At 33.4% G+C, this 20,707-nt stretch overlaps 2 protein-coding genes across 3 annotated transcripts; both read right to left on the bottom strand.

The window, feature by feature from the left end:
- Positions 1-1,618: 1,618 nt before the first annotated feature.
- On the bottom strand, positions 1,619-4,234 carry LOC146940415 (two-component response regulator ARR5-like). 2 transcript variants are annotated; one of them, XM_085754117.1, is made up of 5 exons: positions 3,816-4,234; positions 3,630-3,706; positions 3,439-3,516; positions 3,210-3,280; positions 1,619-2,090 (listed from the first exon to the last, which is right to left on the bottom strand). In XM_085754117.1, the coding sequence occupies exons 1-5, from the start codon at positions 3,958-3,960 to the stop codon at positions 1,859-1,861; spliced, it is 603 nt and encodes a 200-aa protein (XP_085610243.1). In that variant the 5' UTR covers positions 3,961-4,234; the 3' UTR covers positions 1,619-1,858. The 2 variants fall into 2 exon arrangements, with proteins under 2 accessions (XP_085610243.1, XP_085610242.1); XM_085754116.1 differs by having other exon boundaries at positions 3,210-3,283; positions 3,816-4,195.
- A 4,279-nt stretch (positions 4,235-8,513) lies between these two features.
- Positions 8,514-13,497, bottom strand: SDH4 (succinate dehydrogenase subunit 4). The gene is made up of 6 exons (XM_085754114.1): positions 13,138-13,497; positions 12,997-13,027; positions 12,864-12,877; positions 12,711-12,761; positions 11,061-11,125; positions 8,514-8,961 (listed from the first exon to the last, which is right to left on the bottom strand). Exons 1-6 carry the CDS (start codon positions 13,372-13,374, stop codon positions 8,685-8,687), a joined length of 675 nt encoding a protein of 224 aa, XP_085610240.1. The 5' UTR covers positions 13,375-13,497; the 3' UTR covers positions 8,514-8,684.
- Between the last annotated feature and the right edge of the window lie 7,210 nt (positions 13,498-20,707).

The raw sequence follows: 20,707 nt of genomic DNA, 5'->3' as shown, positions 1-20,707 counted from the left end.
GTACCGGTATTGAAGAGTTGATGGTTTTTTATTTAAAATATTTCATTTTTTTATATTACCAAAAAGATAGTTACATATTTTTATATTATGTTATTGATATTAATATAGAGTACTAGTAATGAAATAAAACCGTTAATTTATTGTACACCAGATGGTATTGCTTGGTTGGTTAGAATTACTGGAAATGGTTTGGAAATGCAGATATTGTTTTCATATTATTGTCCTATTCTGTTTTGGTAGATGCAATATATTAATGTTCTTGTCTTACAAGGTTCACATAGGACAGTTAAATTATCAATGAAAGCCAAGGATAACTGAATTTGGACTTGTTTTGCAAGCTGCCGTTTGGCATGATTAAGGAGCATTCCATAATTTCGTTAACTAAACTGTTTTATTTGCGTCAAATAACACAATCAAATAAAATGATAGAAAATTCCATTAGCTTTTCAGTGTAGGGGCGTTCATATCAGTATTACTATTTCATTAGATTTGTCGAAGAACTTTCTCCACTTCTTACATGACTCTCAATGTGTAAATTAAGAAAAAAGAAACTCAATTTTAATAATGTCCAAAAGACCAAGGGCATGCTACGCAAGGGATAACCAAGTGAGTATAAAGAGGAAGGACCAACTATTTTGTGTTTGGCAAAACAGCTGAGCTAAGGGCCGATTATTGTCATGATGGACCGACCGAATGAGTACGTGACCTTGTTGTAATATGGCCCACAGACATAAGGTCTAATGGGTCTCACTTACTTTCTATATAAAGAGCATGACTTGTCCTAATTAAAGAATCTCTCACATTCCTACTCGTTTGTTCGTCTACTATATTAAGTCTCGACTAATTTTGGTATTAGAGTGTTTTTACATGTACCTTCCATCGGACAACCACCACGACAGAGGACATCCACCACCTTCACCGGAGATCCTTCGACATTGACCTCCCCTGAGGTTGATTTCTGTTCATGATCATAACATTGCCACGTGATAAATCAATATATACAATCACCATATATATTAACATTCTTTGATAGTAAGTTATCTCGGTTAACGGTGTGAATTATGATATTAAGTAATGGAGTAAACTTTATCAATTTCGTTTGACTTTAGACAATTTGTGACTTCATAATTGTTGCATGATTTACGCTGTAAGCATGATGGCAAACCTTGTGGGTTGATTTGGCATCAAAAACTAATTTGAACATGACCTTTTCAAATGAAACCTGCTTTGGCCCAAATTGTAAAATCCTAGACTTGGTTGCAGACTTGTAACTTGGTTCCACCATGGTCTAACGCAAGTGGTTGGTGTCCAGTGTGTGAGTATTATATAAGGATACCAAATTTGACTCCTACATAAAAGAAAAGTTTATTTTAGGATACCAAATTCGATTCCTACATTAAAAAAAAAAAAAAAAATTGCAGTCTCATCGATGATGCTCTTTACCACAACTTAGGCAAACGTTCATTTTAGATTGGAATTGTAGTTAGGATGATCAATGTTACATAAGAATGCCTTGTAGCAAAACTCATTACCAAAAAAGACAGTAAAATAAGAAGATTACACTGTAAATAGGGGGTCCAAATCTTTAACATCATTCTAAATGTTAAGTGAAAGTAAATTTTGAAGTAGACCCTGCCAAATGGGAGGGTTTAGTTAATTTCTAATAAATTTTCTTTACAATAGCAAAATCAGCAAATGTTAGCTTCAAAGCAAGTGATTTCAGAGATCCTCTTCATCAGTCCTAATCCTATACTCATTGTCAGCAATTTTTAGTATTAAAAACTCAAATTACATCGCAATATGAACATTAGTTCAGCAAAAATGGAGACATAAAGGGCACCGCTAAATGAATCAATGGTTATAGTCTGGATTTCTTTGACGACATTGCAGACGGTGACAATGGCGACAGATCACATGTTGAACAAGCCGTTGATAGAGATGAAATACAATCATCTGACCGACTTCTTTTTTGAGATATTTTTCCTCCGACTTTCTTTCCTTCACCTCTCATTATGAAATCTGTTAAGCGTTTCACATCTGCCAACTTGACAGGTTTCAATAGAAACTCCTCTGCTCCTTCTTCCAAGCAACTGTCAATGAACAAAAATCAATGATCAATAAATATGAAACAGGCAAGAAAGTAAGAAACTTCCATTCATGGATCATCAAATTTGCAAGGTAAAGAATAAGATAATTTATAATAAACTACTCATGCACATTCCCTTATAAGGCTGAGAAGGTTCAACATAACAAAATGGTGTTTGTCAATAATTTCAGGAATAAAAGTAGGCATCATAGAAGTTGTTGATAAAACCTATAATTGTGTGGCAATTATAATATTGACAATAATGTTGTCATGCCAGCAGGGTCCTTGTAGGAAAATGGATTTCATCACACTTCAATTATTATTATATTATAGCTACAATTGCAAGATAAGAGCAGCATGTTCTGCCACACTCCATGTGTCTAACTCTAACATGGTGATATTATTGAGGGATTGATTCTGTCCATTAGTAGAAAGATTTTGCAAGATTGTGCTAACCTATCATTTTAGTGAAAGGATTTTGGCCATGTGTTGGTGAGAAAAGGGATTTATTGTTTGGTTAAAAGTGATCTCAATTACAACAAAAATACAACATAGCCTTGGTGGTAAATTGGTAATATTGATTCGCTTTAGATCTACAAAACTGTTAAACTTCATATTGCCAATCATTAAGAAGGCTTAATGCATTATTTGCACTTATAATCCACATTCAGTGCCAGCCTAAACCTAATTAGATATTGAGATCTTTGACACGATTCGTGATTCACATAATATGATTTGAGTATTATGATTATGATCACCCACCATGGCTATTTTTGGATTTGGTGGTTGAGTATGTACATCTATAAAATAAAATAAGCATTGCTAGAACCAACCTAGAATAAGAAAAAACGTGTGGGATCTAATCACCCATATACCATACATATTTCACAAATGGATTTCATGTCTAGATGGGATTCAATACCAAAAATATACATGTCTTTAATACAAAAACTAAAGGATAAAAAATAAAAGAATTGCATAGGCAAATCATCAAACATCATCCAATATGTAACTATAACTAATCAAAACAAGAGATCAAGCTCAAAATCTCAGCTAAAAAACAATAGGCTTGATTAAAACAATACTAATTCAAAAGAGGATGTTAATCTGATCAAGATCTTACCTATCAATTCGGGTCAAGATGTTCTCAGAGGACATAACCACCACTGGAATTTCTCTAAATACAGATGATTCCTGCTGAAATTAACAGAAATAAGTAAAGATTAATAACAAGATCAATAAAATTTCATACACTGCAATCTAATCTAATCTAATCAGGATTATTCCTCTTTCATCAATACATACATCTCTAATCTCTAAGAAAACAAAAACATAACAAGAAGAATTCACACCTTAATCTTCTTGAGCAATTCATATCCTGTCATCCCAGGCATAGAATAATCTGTCATTATCATATTAACCTTCACACCCTGTAACCATATTCATCAAAACAACAACATAAGCACCAAACACAAAAACTGAAAATACCTCAAAAAAAAAAACACAAGAAAATTTCTAAACCAAAATTAGAAACTTTGCTTACATCAAAACCAATGGAACTCGTGTCACCATCCAAACCAAGATACTGTAAAGCTCTAGTTCCACTCTCAACAACAGTAACTGCAAAAAAAAAAAAAAAAAGTTCCGAAAAACATTAGAATCCAATCCAAATGAACCAAAAACACATAAAAAAATTCAAAAGGGTCATCAAATTTATCATCTTTATTACCTTTGCAAGAAGTGAATTTAAGCAACCTTTCAATGACTTTGCGATCAACAAAACTATCATCCACTGCAAGAACGTGCAACTCTCCAACACCAGCACCACTTACTTCCGGTAAACTCTGCCTGAGAACATCACCAGCAGTAGCCATCACAGAAAAGCGATGAAGAAGAAGTTTGTTGATGGATGAAAAGAGAAATGCTAAAAATATAGTGAAAGATATGAGAATAAAAGATATTGCTTTTTGAAGAAGAAGAAAAATGGTAAAGTGTTATATAAAGGAGAAAGAGAAAGAGAGAGAGAGATACGGAGGATCAAAATGTGAGTGATTTTGTTTGTTTTTTTAAGCAAAAAATCGAGGACAGAGGATTATCCCACCTGCAATTGTCGCTTCTCAAGTCACTGTTTTTTTATTAATAACGTTAACAGTGTTTGATTTGATAATGAGACAGGACCAAAACGTATCTTATGTGGGGTCCATTTTTGTGCTGTGGTTGAGATTGAGTTTCCTTCCAGTTTTGACTTTCATACAGTTTGTAAAATAAGTACACTTTTTCTTTTACTTGTTCAAGAATGGCTTTTTGTTTAAGCCGCTGGCTGGCTGGCTGGCTGATTAAGAACACGGTTTGGCTTTTCAAGTATTGCAATATTTTAGTACTATTGTATTTGGGTGCATGATTGGAATTGAAATTGAAATTGAAATTGAAAGGCTGTTTATAAATTTGATTTTGTCAATAATGTCAACCTTTATAATAAAATCAATCTATAGAATCTGTTTATGCTACAAAAACTTATTTTTGACTAAATATGCTACAAAAACTTGTCCTCTGTTACGCTACATTTACAATTAATTAAATATATAAAAAAAAAAAATTGTGGTTCATTATTGACTCAATTTGACAAGGTGAATAATTGTGTTTGTATCAAAAAATCGATTCTTTCTCGAGTCTATGAACGTGGATCTGAGACTGAGTCAAAGCTTAGTGAAACTGGATAATGAGGCACACAACCCATGCTCCAAGTTTATTAACCATGAAGGATGATGAGAGAGAAATCACGTTATTGGGGACCTATGTACAAAACCCTTATCAACGGATCATGTCGTGAAAAAGGAAGCATGGAGCCAAACGCATGGTACCATGATCCCCTCAATGAGAGGAACTTATGCATTACCCACGAAATTAATCACACAGAGTATGAACACTCTAGGTCATGCCGTAATTTGGCTAGTACAAGTAGTTTTTGTCAATAAATCTTTTGTACATTATAAAAAAAAAAAAAAAAATGGCATCACCCAATCAAGCACCAAATTTAGTTTGCTATTTTTATCTCTATCAATCTGCCTTCATTCATCTTTTTTATACATTTCATGGTTTAGTAGCTCAAAAAACACAAAACAGATGTATTTAACGCTTCGATAAAGCAATCATTATCAATCTGCATTCATTCATATTTTTATACATTTCATGGTTTAATAAATCAAAAAACACAGAATAACCTTACTTGACATTCTAATGGAGCAATTAAGGAAACCACAAAAAGGGACATAGTTCCTCCCTTAACTTTAATCGCTTGAAGGAAGGGAATTCCAGTTGAGCACGTTAGTCGAACCTCGACTAATTTTTTTCTATCAACAAATTTGTCACACTAAGAAAGACTATGTTTGACATATGCACTTGAAGTCATGCCAACATAGAGTGAATAAGCCTTCACAGACAGTGGAAATAAAAACAATTATGGCTTCTTCTAACGTTTATTAGGCACAACCGATCAAAACAATGACTCCAATAGTAACGACATCATCTTTCATTAGACACTAGATCGACATAGGATACATAGCATTATGTATCAAGTATCTAAACAACTTGTTGACATTGTTAAACTCGTGGTTCACAATGAAGTTCGACAAGTTAAAGAATCAGAGGTCTAGTGACAATTATGTCACCAATACTCCGCAAGGAGTACAAGGGAGCCAGGATACGACAGAAGTTGCTAATAGAAATCGATAGAAAGACTTCTTCCAAAAAAGGAAATTGATATATATATATATATATATATATATATATATATATATATATATATATATATATATAAGTTTTGCTAGAAGCCACCCATGAAAGTGTCTTTTAGCAATCCATACCTCAAGATGTGATTTCTACTTTTTAGTTATAACTTTGCTAAAAGACACCTCAATAAAAATTAGTTGGTGTCTTTTAACAAATGATCATAGAATAACTTGCTAAAAGACACCTTCATAAAAGGTGTCTTCTAGCAAAGTTATAACTAAAAAGTGGAAATTACACATTGAGGTGTGGATTGCTAAAAGACACCTTCATGTGTGGCTTCTAGCAAAACTCTCTCTCTCTCTATATATATATAGAGAGAGAGAGAGAGTGTGTGTGTGTGTGTGTTTGAGCTGAAAATAAAAAGGTATATAAATTGTATTTGAGACAAAATTGTATCTCATGATTTAGCGAGGGACAACAATTTTAATTTTTGTCCGACCTTATTGCCCCAAATATGTCTAGTCGCATAGACAATTTCAACAAGAAGAATCTCTCTAAATGGAAGAACAATAAAAAAAAATCTTATCGTAATGCTTGTTTCATTTATGTTTTTGAAAGAAAACAGAATCATGTTGAAAAGTGGGATATACAAGATATCGCCATATTAGAAAATTTTTTAAACATGAGATATTAAAATAAAAAAATTTCTCGATCCTTTTATTTTGGGGTAGTACTTGGGTGCCATAGTTTTTTAGTGTCGTTGATGTCATATGTAACTTTGTGTTTATCTCTCTCTTAACAACTCATTCTCTCTCATCTAAATAATTTATTTTAATCATTCTCTCTCTTGTAAAATGAACCTATGTCACCGATGTCACCCAAAAACTATGGCATCCAAGTATTTTCCTTATTATAGGTGATGTCATGGTTGAAAATAGAAAATGAATGAGGGTACGGCCGGTAACCGGCAGGGCGGTGTAGTCCAATTAAAGCTTGGCCATCGTCAGCATCAACACCTGAACAGTGTTTGATCAGTACCACAGTGACAATACAATACAAGAAAAAAAAGAAGACTTGGAAATTACCGTACAGTAAAAAGGTTTGTAAATTGGTAAATGGCTCCACATAGGATTTGTAGCTAGATTTGGAAGGTACATAAAGAATCAATTTCATTTACTTTTTTAAGACTACAGACAGAGCCAGGTGACGGTGATTTCATATTTTTGGTGGGTCCACCCTCTCTTTATGTATACTCCTACGTGATACTCCTACGTGATTCGTGATAGAGATCTTGGGTTACAGAACCATTGTACCTTACCTTTCTTCCATGACGCTCACCCACATGATCCGTGATCCATTTAGTTTTCTGAGCTCCATTAATCTATTATTATTTAATAAGATTAGACTTGCTTGGACATAAATCTTCAATTTTATTTTCAATTATACTCAAACAATATTATTCATCGATTGTGGATATGATAAATATACTGATCCCATAATTTATAACCATTTATATAAAGTACTGAATAAATCTATCACGAAGAAGATTATGATATAATTCTTTTTTTCAATGGAGATCTTCATAGTTACTTGACAGGGTGGGTCTTAACCAGCCTCCTGGCATATAGTATTGTTTCAATTTTTAGTGCAAGACATATTTATATTTTTTATGCAGTGTATTGAAGACCATACATGTTTATTTTGTATTAATCCACTAGAAATTCCTTCTTTTTCTTATATCCACTAAAATGTCCATTATCTTCTAGTTCTACTAACCAAAAGTCATTTGACAGTCTAACTTTGAAGTCCACCTATAAAACTCAAAAGTCATTTGACAGTCTAACTGGCTCACTTAATTTGACCACATAATAACATCTTTAGTGATGGGTCATGTTAACTTGTGCCCTAAGAGCACATATTAAGGAGCTTTAAATGGAAATAAAAAATAAGTTTTATATTAAAAATATAACTTTTGAGACTTTTGATACATTGAATGCACAATTTCCAAGTAAAAACTTCTACATTTGTTTTCTTAACTTATGCTTCAAGGGCACAAGTTAACATTTCCCAATTTCTAAACGTGTGTGGTACCAAAATAAATAAATCTCTAAACGTGTATTGTTGTTATCAAGAAAATAATTTCATAAGCTCAAAATCAAGGATTTAAAAATAATATATAGAAGAAGATGCAACACTTTCCTTCCATCTTTCTCTATTACTTACTAAATAGAATTTCATGATGATCTCACATTCAAATGTCAAAAACAAAATCTAAGTTGTTAAAAAAAGTCAACGCCATTATTCAATAATAAAGAGTAAAACAGAATTATCAAATAATATAGTAGTGTTAAAGTTGTAACTGTGCAAACCAGATTGTTCAAAGAGTAATGATATTTGTACATCTCTTTCTTACAACTCTCATGACAACTTTGTTTTTCTCTCATATGATTGGTCAAAAACAATAGAGAGAAAAAAAGAAGAGAGAGAATAAAAACATAATGTGAGTATGAGAGAGAAAGTTGTCAAAAAGTTGTTAGAAAATGGTTGTACAAATATCATTTATCTTGTTCAAAGGAGGGGGAGGGGGCAGAAAAAAAAATAAAACTGGTTTCCAAAACATTTAACAATGCATTTCTCCAACTCTTTATTATCTATCACAACAATTATTTTTGTATAAACCACGATTAGCAACGGAATATATATCCTGCAAAATACAATTCAACCATTAACTTGACAAATCATGAAGTTATCATGTTGCATCGCCTCTATGTTTGAGAAGAGACAAAAACTATTCAACAGGTTTCTCAAGTTTGCTCCTCAAGGAGCTCTTATTGCAAGGCAATGTAAGTACCACACAAACTCTATCCAATCATACAAATACAAAATTTAAGAAAACGTCCTTAATTGCTATTATCAGGAACAACCTGAGAGAAATCAAGACAAATTCCCTGGTCATTTCATGGTGAACGTAGTCTGCCAAAATCTCTTCGATCCCTGCATTTATGTGCCAGAATATGAAGAAATTTGCCGCGAGCAATGAATAGGCATTTGGGTATATTAAAAGAAGGGGAACAGCTGCAGTAACTTTTAGAAGCTGTTCTCTCTTTGTCTTTGGACCTTGATTCCTCAATCCACTGTTTCGCTCCCTATAGATGACAACCAATGGTTAAGGATAAATGGGAACAAACCAAACATCCAAACCATATCTACTAAATGCCATATCAGATCAAAAAGGAAATTCATGAAATTCAAAAGTGTACCAATTGTTTCTCTAAATGCCAAACAAATTCAAGAATTAAGACCAACCTGATACCCCTTTTAGCGTTACATAAACAAAACCAAATATTAAGTTAAGCGCAAAAAGTAAAACGTCTATAGATATGTATACCTCCATACATCAAAGCTAATTGCCTAGCGATAAAGAAAAACCAGCAATTGAAGGACTGAAACAGGCTTGTTATCAAGAAAATGAGTGAAGAAAAAACACATCAGATCCAAAACACATAATGACTTGTATTGGAGGTCTGTATCACAGCAGCCTAAATGTTAAAGTTCAGGCTGAAGACACGCTATTGCCTAGGCAAGAAGGTAACACAACTTCTATTGCAACACCTATCTACAGAATATTAACCATGGTGGTATATAAAATCAAGGAATATGCTCCATCCATCAACATTTCACTGAAATAGTGGACATGCCGCCATGGTCATCATATCCTTGCCAACCCCCATAATACATTACAACAACAAAAACCACCAAGTCTTATCCCACTAAATGGGGTCGCTACATGGATCATAATGTTCCATCGTACACCATATTTCGATCCACCAAACTAATCCTATGCTAGGAATAAGCAACTCAATAAAGCTGTATATTCTATGCTGTAAGAAAACCTCTATGCTGTAAGTTTTAAATTGATCCAGAACACAAATTAGAAAGCCACAATCATGTCTCCCCTGTCACTTAAGAGAATAACCATCACAATAACTACCCAAAACGAATACAAAAAATTGAAATTTCAGCTTCATAGACTCAGTTGGAAAGTGAACTTAAAGATAGATTTGTGCATCAGAATATGCAAAATTGCTATATGTTGGTGTTCCAAAAATATTACAATTTTCAAAGAGATCAATCAAAAGCATTTTCTTCTTGCGGCCATATCTAGAGTTTTCTCTATACAGAAAGATAGGAGTGCAATTGAATAATATAATTGTTAACAGTGCCGCGTAATTCAAGTTTAAACTCTATCACATACTCGTAAATGACTAGTTTACAGAAGACTTTACTTTTGCAGCATTGAGATAAATAGATTTATCTATTTATGATGTGATGAGGATGATATTCGTTTATTTTATGAAGAAGGTGGTGGTCTGCTTTTGGATTAACTTAAAGGTCGTGGGTGATCAACGGGATGATCAAAGTGATTAAAATCATTTTGAGCTTTTAATCAGCAAAAAGTTCATAAAGAGTTTTATGACTATGATGGAAACTTAGTAGGTGGCTAATACCCATAAGGAAAATTTAGTCTTCTGGGAGGTTATTCAACCAATGCTGGATTGGAAAGGCAGTTCTGCCATGCTTGCAAGCTGGAACATTTTGGATACAGTGAAAGGTGTCAAATTGGATGAAGTTATGTCTATTACACCTTCAGGCAATGCAAGATATTTTCTGATCCACAATCACTTCTTATTTCAATGCGGATAAAGTTGGTTAATACGTTGGGTTAGGAGGTGAAGCTGGTTTATGTAAGGTGGTAAAGGAACTTCAACGATTAAAAACAATAGTATATAATGGCAGGCATTAAGGAAAGGGAGTGTTATGTGGTGTTTGATTAGTATTAGCCCATCACTTTCTTTGCAGGTATTTTGTGGTGGGAGTTTCTTAGGATAATGTTAGGGTAGTTGTGGTGGTACCATTTAGCATTTTCTCATTGGGTTAGTTTGTATTGAGGCTTACAATGAGTTATTGCATCATTGCTCTTATTATTGTAGATGAAGTTCATTTTGGAGGATACCTTGGCCTCTCTTGTGTTTTCCTGTTCCTATATAATAATATTTATTTTTATAATACAAATGACAAAAATGGTGGCATGTACAATCAAACTTTCAAAATTATAGTTTACATGGCCCCTAAAGAATGCTAACAGAATCAAGACAATAATCGAACTCATCAATGCGATAGCAAGGCAGCAAAAAAGCACAGCCAATTTTACAAATCAAATGCTTGTCATAATACACCAACTAACCTTTTGATATCAACCTCTCCGGCAGTAGCAGCTGTGGAATAACCAGCTACGGTGTGAGGTGGAACCTGCGAGTCATTGTTTCACACATATAACCAAGACTTAGCATTTAACATTACCAGCAGATAATATAGAATATGTAACATTCAGCTAGAAAACATAGTGTAGGTCATTAAAATGGATAATTACTTGACCAAAGCATGCAGTATGACTCTTTGAGTTGCTCAATGAATCTGCTTCAGCGAGACATTGTTTTATAATGTTTGTTGTTATCTCAATGCAAACCAAGGGTTTAAAGGAGTTAAGGAGTTAAAGGTCCAGGGTTCGAATCTTGGCAATTGAGAAAAACACTAACATAACGATTAACATACTAACATTTAAAAAAAAGGGCGGCTGGTGCACTAAAGCTCCTGCATATACAGGGTACGGGAAGGGGTTCCACCCTTTGGTGTATTGTACGAAGCCTTACCCTGCTTTTTACACAAGAGGTTGTTTCAAGGAATTGAACCCGTGACTTTTCAGTCACATGACAACAACTTTACCATTGCGCCAAGGCTCCTCCTTAACATACTAACACTTGTCATTCAAAAAAATTAAAAAATGCAAACCAAGTAGGATGAACAGCCTTGTAGATACATCCCAATGAAATTCTTCAGCCAGGAAATGTACAGATAGAACAATAAGAAAATGTTTGGGGTTAACTTGTTGGTATTGTCCAAGTAAATTGTTATTAAAATTTAAGTACAACATTAAGTACTCACATGTTTCTCTTCATTTGCTTCACCATGTTTCTCGTGAATGGGAAGAAAAGAAGTTCTATAATTGCTTATGAAAAGTTTCCCCCGCAAAAGCAAGAGGGGCAGATGAAGTACAATATCAAGGCATACCATATTGTGGAAAGCAGAGACAGGGAGTTGGTTGTAAGCATCATGTTGTCTAATAAAGAGGGTCCCAAAAATTCCCAATATGACTATACCTAAACATAATTGCTACAAAACCTCTCCTTCAATTGGAAGTCAAAACATAAATGTCACATGAAATGAAAGCCTCTGGAAATAACAGTTCCTTTGAATGACAGAAATAATGTGTTAATACTTGGTGCATGACTGGTTTCACAATGGAAAATGGTTTTGTTTCCGGCAAATGTGATTTAAGCGACTACACGTGTTTGATTAGTGTCTAGTAAAATTTATTTTGCTTTCAAACCCTTGCTTAACTATGAGTCATAAAAAGTACTAGCTTTTGAGTTGTATCAAAGAATTTACACTATGTTTCACATTAAACTTGCTTCCAAAGTAAAAACATCCAAACATGAATCACACCCCTTCAAACTCAATACCAACCAAATTAATTTTATATACTCAATTTAATTCAATGTCACGTTTGACAAAGCTCGTCCAAATACACGCTTAATATTCACCCTAATAATTCTCTTTTCCTTGTCAAAGGCAGTTAAATTTATACACAGGCACCAACAACTCAACATTCCCACCTGAAACTACAAATCAGACATAAAGTCCCATCACTATAATAAATAGACGAAGAAACATAACATGCAACGGCAATAACATTCAATAATAAGTTTATTAAGCACTACCATTCAGCCAGGTATATAAGAATGTGGAAGAAAATAGCAAAAAACTTATCACAAACCTTGATAGCAGCTTTTCCTGTTCCTTCCAGAGAGTGATATTGTCTAAGAACCTGATACAGTTTAGATAACCAAACACAGAGTTAGATTAACACAACAAACATCAACTGAAACATTCTTTAACACATGCAATTTATCAAATACTTAGTAATCACCTCATACGCGCGACCTGAAATCGATCATATACATTCGAACCACATCCACCAGAACACAAATCCAAATTCAAACTATCAGCAACTAATAACATAGCAAATTGAACAAAACAAAATAATTAAAAATCAAAACTACCTTGATTTTCAATCAAATTTCCAACTCTAACCTGCAAAACAAGTAGAAACAGTCTTGAATCACAATCGAAGAATCAAATCACAGTGAAACGATTTCAAAATTGAAAAGATCCATGCAATTGAAGAAATGAATTACGCTTACATCAGATCCAGAGAAAGTGAATCCGCGGGTTTGAGAAGCGGACCATGGAGCAGTGAGGAGGTTGTTGAGATTGGAGGCGGTAGTGGTGGCGTTTGCGGCGGCGGAGATCGGAGATGACGGTGGGGAAGGGGAGGAAGAGGTGGTTGAAGCGTGAGCGATGAAGTTTGATGAGATTCTCCAATGAGGATGCGAAGAATTGGAGAGCCTCTTGCTGAGTTTCAGTGATAGAGATTGCATTTTTTTTTTCTTTTCTGTGAGAGGTTAATTGAACAAAGTTTATTCAAACACACCTTCGAAAATGAAGATGGTGACTAGAAAGCTGTGAAGTTCTAGCGATGAAGAAAAGTTTATGGGAGATTAGTGACCTAAGACACGTGTTAGTTGATTAATAAACTACTTTTTTTTTTTTTGAGAGAATTGATTAATAAACTACTACTCCCTCCGTTTCAAAATGAGCGTCGTTTTAGATGTTTACACACATATTAAGAAATGCAATAATTAAGAGAAAGAGAATGGTTATTTTACCAAATTATCCTTATTAACTATTGGTTAGTTTTAAAAGTAATACTTTGAAAGTAGTGTGCAGAGTATTAATTGGAGGGTACAATTGAAAAGAAAAAGTTATTATTGCATTGGAAACTGAAAGCGACACTCATTTTGAAACAAATTTTTTTGGCTAAAGCGACACTCATTTTGAAACGGAGGGAGTATTAATCTCAATCATTTTTTTAAAATTTTCGATTATATAATTGGAAATAAGCAATTACCTTAACATCAACCTGAATTATAATTCAACAGCGTAACACAACAATTCAATACAACTACAGTAATAAATGGACAACATAATTAAACACGGAAGAGATTATGGATAATTATAGAGATGATATTGTTAGAATTAAGTTTCGTTAACTAATCATCTAATATCTTTCCTTGATCGATTGTATACTCTTCATATTTTACTTTTACCTTTACTTGTCCCTCATCGTATGTTTCAATGTCTGAAGAACTATGCAATATCCATTATTGTTATTAACTTCTTATGTCTATCTTAGTTAATAAATATAATGGCATTACAATCAAACACTGTGTGTGATTGTAAACATATCCTGATGTCTCACAACCAGTATCCACAAATGCTCATACTCAAGTCCCCTGCATAGAAAGCCTGTGTCTAACACTTTCTATGTCAAAATATCATTTTTTGGATTGAAGGTCGAGAAAAGCATTAAAAACGGGAATAGAAACATTGATATAATGAAATACAAATTATATAACCAGTTAGATCAATTATCCACATCATATTCATAGAAACTACATGTAATCCCGGCAGTAGAGAGATTTAGTTAAACATAACCTTACAATCCAGAACAAGAAGAAAAGGGATTGGACATCAAAGTTTATTTCTCAATTTTCTTCTCCGTAGCCTTCTCTTCTAGATCACTCTATCTCCCTTTATGTATTTATGATTTTCTCTTCTCTGCAACAAATTTTGGTTCTTTGGTATGTGCTGATATTCTTGAAGAGAAGTGAAGACCTTTATTTATAGAATTCTTGTGAGTGAATTTTCGTCTAGTGAATCTGGCTCGTCTAGCGAATGTGAACTTTCTTCAAATTAAAGGAAATGACAATTCATCCAACAGGTCACTAAAACCTCCATGATTTGCTAGACAAAGTGTTGCTCATCTAGCATATCGAATCTGATCTTGCAGTTTTCCCTAATAAACTCTATGAAATCCTCTCGCTTTGAGATCGCTTAAGCTCGCCTAACGAATGTGCTCTGACTCATAATCCTTGATCTTTATTATTTCCTCGCCATTAAGCTCAAACACCTACAAAGTTGAAGGGAAATAAGTAACAATAGCTTGACTTTAATAATAAATATAAGAACTAAGTATTTATATGAACTTGGGGTTTTCCCTGAAATTACTTGCAAAACAAGTTAATAAGTGCTCTGAATAAATAAATAAAATAACTTAAATCTACACTTGTCACTCAACTGTGATTTCATTTGCTTTAAGTGATTGAGGAATTATGTCCCTTAGTTTTGGGTTATTTAACTTCTTCAATAGAGTGTTAGGTATAATTGTTTTAGGTTTTTTTATTTACACTAAAAAATGCATAAAAATAAAGATAAAGACATAAAGATAAAGGGATAAAAAAAGGTGAAAATAGTTTGTTTTTGTGATGAATATTATAAGTAAGTGGATGCCTATAAGTTATTGGGCTATATATTGGGCTACACTAGTATTCCAAGTCATACCATTGCACTTTTCTCTCAAGTCACACCAATATACTTTTTCTTTCCATATGGATATATATATGTCTTTTGAACGGTCGCAATCTATCATTTTAAGGGTCGCAAAATGCATTTTTTCTTGTAGTATATCATTGTACTTCTTTATAACTAGCTTCATCATTCAAATGAGAACCCACCACTCTTAACAACACAATCTCTCATAAAATCTTTTATGTTCTTAGAATCACTGAGAAAGATAAGAGGCAGAAAAGTACAAATTGCTTTAAAGAGATCAGATTCATCTTTCAGTTGATAAATTTAAATTATCCTATGAATTTCAAGTTATTACTTTGCTATGTTATTTAGTTAATATTATTCTTAATGCCCTTTATGCGTCTACAGATGTCCATAAATTGATCTAGGTCACAATGAGTACTAACCCTAACTTTGTTGACTTGACATATTTTAACCATTCAATTATTGATTAGGTTTAGACATACAATAATGATAATTGTATATTTAATTTGGTGTTCTTAAACCTTCGAGGGTTATGGGCTTCACCAAAACATCGGGGGCAATAACCGGTAAAGAGAGTTAGTGACCAAAACAACGCATCTTACTATTTTGATCAAATGTCTTAAAATCAAGTAATTAGTCTAAAATGCGTTCATTGTTTGTAGTTACCAAATTTTTTAGAGAAGTGAATCGAACAACCGAATCATTCTCATTACCTTGATCTTATTCCTTTATTTATTTTCTGCAAACAAAACTTGTGCCTGTTGCAAAAAAAAAAAAAAAATCCTCATTCACACATCATATTAACAATTGATATTGTTGAGTAGAAATTTCATAATATTTATGGAGATGAACTTTTTATAAATACTAACCATGTAGAGTATCGTATCCACAAGAATTGTTCTTTCGTCCGAACAATTCTCGTTACTTATTTTTGTAAGTTGACGGTATAAAAGTTAGTTGCAATTTTTATATGTTTGTAACAGAGTGAATTTACCTGTTTGTGGCTGCAGAAAAGTAAGCAGCGGTTAGGATTCTTCGAATCTCCTATGTATATTTATTGTTGGATAATACATAATCTAAATGCCGCGTTTATTTATCTCTTGGTGACTATATAAGTGATAAGGTCGTTGGGAGTTTCCTAAATAGGTAGGGCACCACCTGACCCAATAGATTTTAGCCACTGGGTACCTAATTAGGCCTCTCCCTCCGATGGCTAACTGCACCTGTTGATCGCACAATGATCCTTATGTGCGGGGTCTTGCTAATTCAAAGGTAATTGAAACATAAACTTAAATTGGTTTTCCAGTGTTTCACAAGGCAATGAAGGCTAAGGTTCCCTTAGGCCTGCCCATCTATGAATCTTAGGACACTCATAGCACACTCTCTCTAGGCTTACTTAGTAATTCTACAAACAGGCAGCTCTAATCTACGTCTACATTACTAAGGGTTTCAAGAGAATGGTCTTACTAGGTTATAGCTTTAAGTCGGACAACTAGGTGCTTTATTCCCTAATTACTAACCAGTTAATTCCTAGATTCGGTAATGCACCACACGACCCAATGGGTTATAGCCACTGGGTACCTACGTCTAGGGTCAACAATTCCTATGGTATCTTTGTCTAATTAATAATTACTTACTTCCTATATAGATAGTTAACGGTAAAAGGATATAAATATCAAGATATAAGCATCGAGATAGTGAAAACAATATTAGGTCCTGTCACAACCTAAGTACCTAATCTAGGGTTGCACCTCTCACAGAAATAAAGACTATAATCTAATAAAACTCTATAGTGGACAAAAGCATAAATAAAATAAATAAACGACAAATTAAATTAAATAAATATCCAACAATAATATACAGAGGTTCATCTTAGAACTCTAACCTAAAAAGATTTGGATACACATGGTAACTAAAAACAAATTACTAAAGATAAAAACATACCCTAGAAAATCAAGGAGAAGATAGAAACTCTCCCGAAGCTCCAAAGTTTCCTTCCTCTTGAACTGCTCCAGTTCTGAACGAGAAATTCTGAATGAGGAAGGCTGGTATTTATAGTGAGAGTTTCTACCTGGGTTTGGGCTAAAAGTGTGGGCTTTACCCATTTCGGAAGCAGGAAAAGACAGTTCCGCCCTGACTTTTTGCGTGCACGGGCCACATAGTGCAAATAATATGCATGCACGGGGCGAATTGCATATGCCCTAGGCACATGAAATCAATTTCCATGCCCTAGGCGCATTGCAAATTCCCTAGGCACATTTGTCTCTCTTCCGGGCCCAAATCTCCGATTTTCCGTTGTTTTTAGGTCTTCATCTTCAAATAACTTGCCTCGGTACTTTGGGAACAGAATTTCTCCAACTTGTAAGTCTTCCAAGGCCTCTTGAATCTTTATTCCTTGTCTCTTGAATCTTCACAGTTCTTCGGTTGTTCTTGATTTGCCAATTTGCATGATTTCTTCGTGAATTACTTCAAAAACCCCCTCAAATTGCTATGTTTCGAGAAAACTAGAATTACAGACTCAAATATAGAAAACATTACAAAATCCCCAAAATCATAGGCAATCGTTCTAATACTCCTCATTTTTGCTGCTATTTCCTACTAAAATTAAATGAAAAACATGCTAAGAATAACGTAAGATGATTTGTCATCAGTAAGTTGCCTGCATTAACATAGAATGAGAATTTTATGCTCGTACATTTCATGGTATATTTAGTCTATTTTTATATGTTATTTAGTTTCTTTTTATTTAGATTTGAATTTATTTTATTTAAATATTGTTTCCTTTTTGAGCTATTTTACTTCAATTGCATATTTTTATATTTCAGGAATGAATATTGGATGGAAGGTGTCTTGGAGCAAAAGAAAGGAGTTTGGAGCTGATTTGGAGCAAAAATACGAAAGATTCGGAACAAAAATATAAGGCCCCCAAGTCAGAAGCTTGGCACGGCCCGTGCCAACATGTGGCACGGCCGTGCCACCTCACAGAAGGCCTTTTGCTGCTTTTTCTTCAAACCCAAGTTACTCTGTTTTAGTTTTACCAAATAGCCCTTGTAGTTGCTTAGAGTTTAAGTCAATTGTAAAGCTATAAATAGAGTAGCTCTCCATCACAAATATTCATCTTTTGTTCTTGGAAATAATATGTGACAATTGTTTCTTTGAATAAAAGTTCATCTTTATTTTCTTGTTATTTATTTTATGTTCTTCTTCCTCTTCTTCTCCATATCTACAATGAACGTTAGTGAGTAGATTTCTTTGTCTTGGGATTGTTGGATAAGTCTAATGACGTAATCCGGATCAAGCCAAGCCTCAAACCTTAATTTTATGTAACCCTAATTTCTAATCTAAATTCACTGTTTTAACATGAATTAACCATTATCAAACTGTGGAAGCGAACGCGGAGGGTTTGATAATTGTTAATTCATTATCTCAAATATCAATTCATAAAGCGAACGCGGAGCTTTGATATTCGAACAAGTGAATTTAGACAAGGATTGCGAAACATGAGAATAGTCTAGCAAACCTTGAGACATATAAAGTTTCGATCTTCAAGGGTCCCAAAGGCAATCACCCATGAGAATAGGTGTGGTTGTTGGAGGGATACACTCACTGACTTCGAGAGAAGCTTTGATACGCTTAAGAGAAACTTGTCTTTAGAAATTGGGACTAACGTAAAGTTATAAGTTTAAGGGTTTGCTTGCGAAGGACTTGTCATTAGGATGAACCAATAATCCCAAGGCTCCTTTTATTTTATTATTGTTATTTATCTTCAGCCAACTAAACCTCCTTTTTATAAAACTTTCTTCTCCTCTAATCATTCTTTTAAAGTTAATTAGATTGAACAACTCCCTAGCAGAACGATACTCTATTTTACTACTATTACTTCGATAGACCGTGCACTTGCGGTTTGGCTCTATCAATACATTGTTTTATGTTTTTTGAAGTGCATGCTTTGAATTGAAAAACTCGTTGCATAAAATATTTTATAAAATATGACACATTTGATTCATATCTTTATTTTTGAAAGACGTTTTCGAAATAATTTATTTACTCTGATGTAAAACTAAAGATGATCATGAATCGTTTAGTGAAAGGTTTTGAGTCATGCTTTGAAGATCTGTGTGTTTACACACGCCCTTGACGTAATTGGATTAAACTTATTTGTTGTTCTGGACTTCAATATTTTATAAATATTTGTTGATCTTTATATTCACACCTATTTATATTTTTTGAACTCTTTTAATTCACTCTATTTAAGACTTTCTTCATCGGTGGCATTTACCATGGGAAGATCCAATCCTTTCCCACCATGGGAAAGGTGGTTTTTTACCTGCAGCTGCAGGTCAAACAGGTTGCATTGGCTTTGTTTGATATTGCAATTCAGCCAAAAAATCATTAATGAATTATTATAGTACTAAACTGTGAACTACACCCCCCATTTAAAAAAAGTACTATTGGCTTTGGTCTGAAAATTATTAATTTTTTTTTTGCTTCGATTATTTTTGGTGAATTCTTCTTCTTCAAATCGTGAGACATTATTAATTCCAAATTGTGCCTCTTTATGATTTAATACTGAAGTAGGACTTGTTTGGTATTTAATGTTGGTTGTACGTATCAGTATGAGAAGATGAAGTGATAAATTAACTCAACTTGCTGCTAGATGGTTAAATCATATTTTTAGGATTGGAGCAACCATTATAATTGAAAATTTCCGGTTTAATCCACTGGTGCATAAAAATATGTTTTATTAATATCGATCATGCCAACAAAAGAAAATATAATAGTCGAATTCAAACGCTTATTATCTAACCATCAACCAAGATTGATTGAATTTTGTTTTGTTAATATTAATAAGTTGTCAAATATTGTATAATTTTTTAGCAAAAGTTTACACATAAATATTGTTAATTTTATAAAGCAAGAGTGTTCAATTTTTTTACATTTTTTTTTATCAATACTAAAAATTATATAACCATATTTTAAAATAGGGTTAAATATGTTTTTTTTATCTCTATAAATATACGAACTTTTCGTTTTACTCCCTCTAATTGTTTTTCGATTTTCGGTCCCCTAAAAGTTTTTCATCGTTACTTTTGGTACCTCTTTTCAAATAAACTCATGTAAAATTCATATTTTTTAATAAAAAAAACATTATTTTATCAATGATTTAAGTTTTGAGAACATTTCTTAAAAAAAAATGTTCTGAGAACATGGTTCAGGAGGTCAAAATTATTTTACCAAATAATACTTAATGTTTTGGTTTTTTGCAGAGTCAGAAATATGTATGCGGGGGTTCCAATATAATGTTTTGGTTGGGCC

Source organism: Medicago sativa, chromosome 3, assembly GCF_051527215.1.
Source record: "Medicago sativa cultivar Bolivia chromosome 3, Bolivia_mono, whole genome shotgun sequence".
In the NCBI taxonomy this organism is placed as follows: domain Eukaryota; kingdom Viridiplantae; phylum Streptophyta; class Magnoliopsida; order Fabales; family Fabaceae; genus Medicago; species Medicago sativa.
This window is presented reverse-complemented; position numbering and strand designations above follow the sequence as displayed.

Coding starts and splice junctions, on each gene's coding strand:
- LOC146940415 (XM_085754116.1), bottom strand. CDS start 3,960: ATGGCTACTGCTGGTGATGTTCTCAGGCAGAGTTTACCGGAAGTAAGT. Junction 3,707..3,815: donor TAAATTCACTTCTTGCAAAG/GTAATAAAGATG, acceptor TTTTTTTTGCAG/TTACTGTTGTTGAGAGTGGA. Junction 3,517..3,629: donor CGAGTTCCATTGGTTTTGAT/GTAAGCAAAGTT, acceptor ATATGGTTACAG/GGTGTGAAGGTTAATATGAT.
- SDH4 (XM_085754114.1), bottom strand. CDS start 13,374: ATGCAATCTCTATCACTGAAACTCAGCAAGAGGCTCTCCAATTCTTCG. Junction 11,126..12,710: donor CAGGAAAAGCTGCTATCAAG/GTTTGTGATAAG, acceptor AATGACTCGCAG/GTTCCACCTCACACCGTAGC. Junction 8,962..11,060: donor GGAGAGGTTGATATCAAAAG/GTTAGTTGGTGT, acceptor TGTCATCTATAG/GGAGCGAAACAGTGGATTGA.